We start from the raw sequence: 6,727 nt of genomic DNA on the forward strand, positions 1-6,727 counted from the left end.
GCGGCGGGACCGGCTGCCGCCTGAGCTGATACCTTGGTGTAGGCGCCCCAGGAGAGTTCGGTCTCGATGACCATGACGACGATGCCGAACATGCCGAAGATGAGCGCGTAGTCGCTCAGGCGCTTACGCTTCTCGAAGAGAGCCCGGCGGTGTCCCAGCTTGTAGCCGATGTTCTGGTTCTTCTTCTTGCTGGACTTGCCCCCGCCGTTGTTGGAGCTTCCCGTGCCGGGGCCGGGGCCGGGGCCGGCGGAGCTGTACAGCGCCAGGTTGTTGGAGTTGTTGTGTTCGGGCTTGGAGACCACGATCTCCGGGGCGGCGGGGCTGCCGGCGGCGGGGGCAGAGCCGGCGGCAGCGGCGGCGGGGCTGGCGAGCGGCGCCTGGAGAGGCTGCGACTCGGAGTCCAGATCGTGCAGGTTCCTGCGGGACGAGCTCAGGTTGCTGAGCGGCCGCATGACGCCGCCGTTGTACCTGCAGCTGCTCATGGCTATTTCGGTGAAGGGGTTGCTCTCCCGGCGCTGCTGCTGCTGCTGATGATGGTGGTGGTGATGGTGATGGTGATGATGATGGTGAGTGCTGCTGCTGCTGACACTGCTGCTGGGGCTGGCTGCCTGCTGTTGCTGCAGGCTATGGCACTGGTGGTACTGGGAATATTGGTGAGGCTGTCTGGACGCGCCAGCATGGCTGGACGGGGTGAACTCGCTGACGTTCAGCTGGCTGCCGTGCCGGGAGGAGGCGGCGGAAGACAGCGGCGAGGAGTGCGTCCGAAAGGCGCCCGAAAGCGGCGAGGAGGCGCGGAGCAGCAGGGGCAGGTTATCCCCCGCGGCTGCCGCAGCAGCCCCGTAGTAGGCGCAGTTGTTGCACTGGAGGCACGGGCTCTGCTGCTGCTGCTGCTGCTGCTGCTGCTGCTGGAGGCTCTGCTTGTCCTGGCCGTGCTGCTGGCAGTGCGGCGGCGCCGGCGGGCGCTGCTGCTGCTGGTGCTGCTGCTGCTGCTGCTGCTCGGGGCCGAAGCCCGCCGGGAAGTGGCGCGGCGGGTCCATGCCGGGGCCGTTAAAGCCGCAGGAGGACCGGGCGGTGGTGCACCCTGCGCAATGCGTGACGGTCGGCAGGGGAGCGTCCTGCTGCCGCCACGATGGGCCCATCCCGGCTCCCGTAGAATCCAGCCGCCGCGTCCGATTGGTCGGGCGCACCAAAACAACGGGCATCACGTCACCTGGCGGGGGCGGAGCGGCCGCGCCGTCAGCGGGGGGCGCGGGGCCCCCGCCCGCGGGGATCCCGCCTCCCGCCCCCCGCAGGTGAGGGCTGCCCTCGCCCCCCGCCCGCCCCGCCCGCGCCGCGGAAACCCGGGGCTTCCCGGGGGCGGGGAGCGCGCTCGCTCCCGGGATCTCCCCCGCCTGTCGGCGAAGGGGCTCCGCCGCGGCTCTCCCCGGCGGCTCTCCCCGGCTCCCCACTCACATCTGCGCCGTCTCCGGAACATGGGCGCCGCGTCGCGCTCCGGAGCTGTCCAGCAGCGCCGCCGCCGCCGCCGCCCTGCAAAACACAGCGTCGGGCTCGCTGCGCACCCGCCGCCCCGGGCCGCGGAGGGCTGGAAGGGGCCGCGGCCGCGGCGCGGGGCGGGGAGCCCTTCCCGGCACATCCCGGGCCTGTCACGAAGGACGGGTGGGGGGGACGCGCGGCTTCTGCCGGCTGCTCCTTCTTCCCTCAGCCGGAGGAGGGAGAGGCGCAGCCGGGGCGTCAGGCCAGCGGCAGCCGGGGGAGGTTCGAGGGCTGCAGACCTGCTCCGCCGGGTCGGCAGGAGCTGTACCGTGAAGCGGGACCGGTGTCACTGAGTAGGTCCCCTCCGTCTCCGGCTCCCTGCCATGCACTGCCCTGAAGTTGGTTGTCCGCTGCCATTTTGCCTTTTCCCCTTTCTTTGCCTCTCAAGCCCCCACTGAGTAATCTGCTCTGGCAGCTCCGTTAGGCAGAGACATGTCTGCATCAGGTAAAGTCTGCTTTCTGCATTTATTTAAGGAAAGATTATTTAAGGAAAGAATTATGAAAATGAGAAATGGTTTACCTTGTTACAGCTGTGTCATTCCTGTCAGCTGTTAATTAGGCAAGACTATAAGAGAGGGGTTTTTTTGTTGGTTTTTTTTTTTTTTTTTTCCCAGACAATATTTGATACCATGGAAGACTTCCTTACATCTTTAATTTCTCGGCAATGTTAAAGACAAAATCCACCAAGCCTTTCTAGGATAAAAGCCCGCATCCTTATAATATCCTTATAATTTCTGTGTCTCCTGTGACATTCAATTTCCTTGGAAATCCTTACATGAGTTGTAGGTTAGAAAGATGAGTGAGGCAGTGTCATTAGCAACGTTTTAAAATATGCTCTGTTATAAAATTTTAAAGTTAATTCCTAATCAATATGTAGCTTTTAAAGCAAGTACATGTATCACCCCCACAATGAAACAACCCTCACTAATGTGGTAAATATCATGTGTTACAGTATAGATAAATTATTTACAGACAGACCAAAATTCAGTTATGTTTACATAGCACGTTATTTTGAAAAGCACTCATAAGTGGGAATATATATGATACAAAAAATCATAATGTCTTGTGATAAAAAAAAATTGTCTTACAACCAAGTTTTGAATGGAAATCTACACACACTTCATTCCACAAATGATAAAGTACTTTCATATTTAAGTTACACAGAAGTATATCTGGATGCTCAGGATTGCACTAATTTCCCTGAACACCAACAGCCAAGATAAAAGGTGCTTTTGTTCTTAAGAATGAACAGGCTGTTTAGCGCAGCTTCAGATATTCCATTTTCTTTGGAAAAACATGGTGCTGTACTTCTGTCTTGCTTGTCCCATTTTTGCCTGTTTTTTGAAACACACATGAATCTCAGGAATCTTTGGAAATTAAAATCCCAGGGAACCTGGGCTTCTACTGTTCTGCTTCAGTCTTGCTGAACCATGGTTTCAAAATACATGTTTTGTGAACTACGTAAAAATTAGATAGGCAAGGTTCCATCTTTCCTTTTCTGTTCATTCTGTGTCCTTAATTTTTCTTAAAGGTACTTTCTTTTAAGCTTTCACTTTACCAGGATATAAATGCTCATGACGTAGTTTACCTTGAAAAGCCTTTTAAGAAATTTGTAAATCTCCATGTTTTATTTAGAAGTCACCAAGGCTCTGTCCTGTAACTTCATCTACTCTGATCATGGAAGCTTATATTAGAATTGTGAAGAAGAAAAAAAAAAATCTTTTTAAGGTCTTGTTATACTAAAATATCTGATATCTTTATGCTGTGTCGGGAAATGATTGCATTTATTTTTGTAATTCATATATAGAAGTCACAAGTCCCAAATGTTATACCTCTGCTTCTGCTATCCTGTTTATTTGTTGAAATGCAAGGACAGTGCTGTTACAAGCTTTCACATATTTGGTCTACTGTCTTGGTTGTTCATTGTGTGAATAAAAAAAAAAGAATATTCCCATGTCTAACACAAGAGGTCATACTCATCACACAGCTTGCTGGAAAACTGATAAGCCAGGTTTTCACTTCAGTCTCATTGAGCAGTCTGGGATATTTTATCACAATTTCAAGGTATAAACTAAGACTTTTTTACCTCTGCATTTTCAGAGCTAAATAAACCTTCCCTGCTGTGGCATGATTAATGAGGAAGAACAGAAATTAGCTATTTGTTCTATCTTCCATTGCTAAATAATTTTGAAATTAATTTTAAAGAATGGATGTGTTTGTTTTCTGAAAAAAAAATCTATTCTTCATGCAAACTTAATTGTTACACTATTTCATATACCATACATTAATTAGTGTGGCAGCTCAGAACTGCTCAATCATGCTAACATGGCAACGGTGAACACCTACAACAGAAACATTATCTGTTTGGGATAAAGCTTCAGGGTTTTTCCTGCCTTTTCATTATATACTGGGTGGAACTGCTGTTACTGATTGTCTTAAGGCCTGTATCTGCTGTGCCAAAAAGGTTGATTTTACACGGGTATGCCTACATGCATGTGCATGCACACCTTAATATAAAGAGAGAAGCAGTTACTGCAGATCTCCCTTGATAATTATGATTAATGGAGATATTTGGAAAACAGATTTTTTTTTTCCTAACCTCTCTAATTGCAAGAACAAGATAAATGCTGCCAAGCAGTTTTGAGCTAAACTGTATTAACAACAGGACTGGAAACACAACAGACACAAGAAAAATTAGATTTTTGGGAGGATAAAAACCACTGTGAAATATTTGAAGTGGCGTGGATCAGCTGGTCATTTGAAAAGCTCACATAGCAACATACAACAGAGATACAACAGCTACAGACAACAATAAAAGATATTAGAAAGCTACTTTGGCTGTTACCCTATTGCCCCTACTAATGCCAAGCTCCTGTAAAAATAACTGAGAATTCTGAACTCATAATAAGGTCAAAAATAAAGAAATACAGTAAATAAAAGAAAGTGAAACAAAGAAAAAAGAAAAGCCAAGGAAACTCCATTCTCAAAGCATATTCTGCACAACACCTAGAGTTTTTAAGAAGGCAGCAAAGGAAAAAGCCTTGTCCAATGACAAAAAAAAAAAAAAAAAAAAAAAAAAACACTAACCTGGCATTGCAGAGCTCAATATTAGGCTGAAAGGTGTCATTCAGTGAAGGCAGAGTCACGATAAAAACAGGGATAACACCAGGGTAATATAGGGTAATACAAGATCATTCAAGGGTATCTATACAGCAATAAAAATGCTCTTGAGACCATACCAAATGACTGCAGTATAGCTGCTGAGATGATGGGCATGGAAACTAACTGCATGAACCACGTGTGTAAATTACCTTTTCCATACCATCTGGCAGGGCTTTTACCCACCAGACCCTAACTTTCACCCCAGCAATGACTGGTGTCATGCAATTATATACCCTAACTGGAATACCACCTCTGCTGTACCTATGCTTATTTCCTAGACCTTTTGATAACGTTCCACATTAAAAGGACAAGGAAAATACTATGACTCCATACAGATAATACAATTGTGTGTTAGTAGGATGTGTGCTTTGCTATTTCTACTTTTGATTTTATACAATTTGACTATTTCTGCACTTTCTTCTGCTTCTCCAGCAACACCACCAATGGAAATGCAAGTCTGCTCCAGTTTAAAACCTTTTGTAATCTGGGATGTGTAGGGTGTGGCACATAAGGACACTGGATTGACAACAGCTCTAAAACAGTAGCCAAAGTTTTCAAGACTGGGGATGGTTTCATTCATAGGGATGTAGCTTAAGAGATATCTAGAATTGCTGCATGCCTTTCATCCAGTTAAGGGGCATTAAGGGATGGGGGTTTATTTTTTTTTTTACTAAAAGCAATTTTTATTTCTATTATACATATTGAAAATATTGAATGTGGTCCAAAAAATACCTGGTAAAAGTATTTCTTCACTTAATTAACTTTCCATTTTTTCTGGATATTTTTATAGTACTTGAAGGTCACACACACCTAATGACTTACTTTCTTTCCTTTGCTTTTTTTTTCATTATTAAGGGATACTGCCACCTTTAAAGAATTTCATAGCTAGCTAAATGCATCAACATTAATACTTTTTTAGCCAGCTGATTCAGGTGCTCAGCAGGTGACTCTTAAATTATGTTTAATCAGACTGCCTTTTATTATTCTCACAAATTGTTGCAGTTTTGTAACGGAACTCAGATAACTCAGTACAATTACTGAAATGCTAATTTAATGCATTGAAATAGTTTTTCCTATTTCAGCCTGTGCAAGAGCGCAGAGTGACTTTTAGCATGTATGGAATTATCAAGTGTAAGAATTTACTTTTAACTGTGCAGAATGTTTTTGCAGCATTTTGACCTGTCAAAGCCAGTGAGACAGCACTTACATCTAAATATAAGATTATACCTTGCAGAGGTGGACGTTAGCCATGCTTTTTCTCTCTGTAAAATATGTCATCTGTGATTCATGTAGCAATTGGTTCTAAATAATTAAATTTGCCCATGTTTAAAAATAAGGTTGTTGGGGTTTTTTTTCCCTATAGGTACTTAATCTTTAGTGCTCTGATTAGCTTTAAGAACAGAATTGCTATAGATTTGTATTTTCTTTGTTTTATTTGGAAAGTTCCTTCAAGGTTACTTAATAACAGGTTCCCTTATTAGGCTGTAAAATGTGAAAGATGGACATTGCTTTTATCAGGTGTGTATGAATGCTTTCAAATCTATAATGGTAGGTTCTTCCAGCCAGTAACCCTCACAATTCAAAACATATAAAATGTAAACTTCCTTCTTTGTGTTTATTGGAAGATTTTTATTTGTTACTGCATTCCTGATACCCTGAAAGTCTGCAATTTCTACAGCATATTCAAATCTCCTGTTGCAGAAGTCTGTTTGTTTAGTGCTGTCATCATCACACCTAAAGTTTTATGGATGTGCTCATAGGACACACAAATATCAATGTACATTGTGGTCCTGCTTACAGAAATTCTCTCTAACAAGTCTGGAAAGTTTATGCGCTTGCAGAACAAATGGAAGCAGAGAAAAGATGAATGCAAATGTTCAATTTTTTGTTACCTGCAGTTACACTTCCTACTCAATATACTGTTGATTATATTTATGTACTTGTTTTTCTAATTTATGAAATGGCTGGTTTGAGAAATGACTTCGGGAAGAGCATCTCCTTCCTTCCTAGCTAGCTATGTCTGCAGTACTTT

At 45.3% G+C, this 6,727-nt stretch overlaps 1 protein-coding gene across 2 annotated transcripts in view; it reads right to left on the reverse strand.

Moving 5' to 3' along the window:
* The window catches only part of KCNN2 (potassium calcium-activated channel subfamily N member 2), a 69,601-nt gene extending 68,127 nt beyond the window's left edge, over positions 1 to 1,474 (reverse strand). For both annotated transcript variants that reach the window (XM_059492889.1, XM_059492890.1), the window contains exons 1-2: positions 1,453 to 1,474; positions 33 to 1,210 (exon numbers count right to left, since the gene is read on the reverse strand). In XM_059492889.1, coding sequence (XP_059348872.1) covers positions 33 to 1,210; positions 1,453 to 1,474 — 1,200 coding nt within the window. The remainder of the gene's footprint in view (positions 1 to 32; positions 1,211 to 1,452) is intronic.
* Positions 1,475 to 6,727: the final 5,253 nt, after the last annotated feature.

This window comes from Ammospiza nelsoni, chromosome Z, assembly GCF_027579445.1.
Source record: "Ammospiza nelsoni isolate bAmmNel1 chromosome Z, bAmmNel1.pri, whole genome shotgun sequence".
NCBI classification, from domain to species: Eukaryota; Metazoa; Chordata; class Aves; order Passeriformes; family Passerellidae; genus Ammospiza; species Ammospiza nelsoni.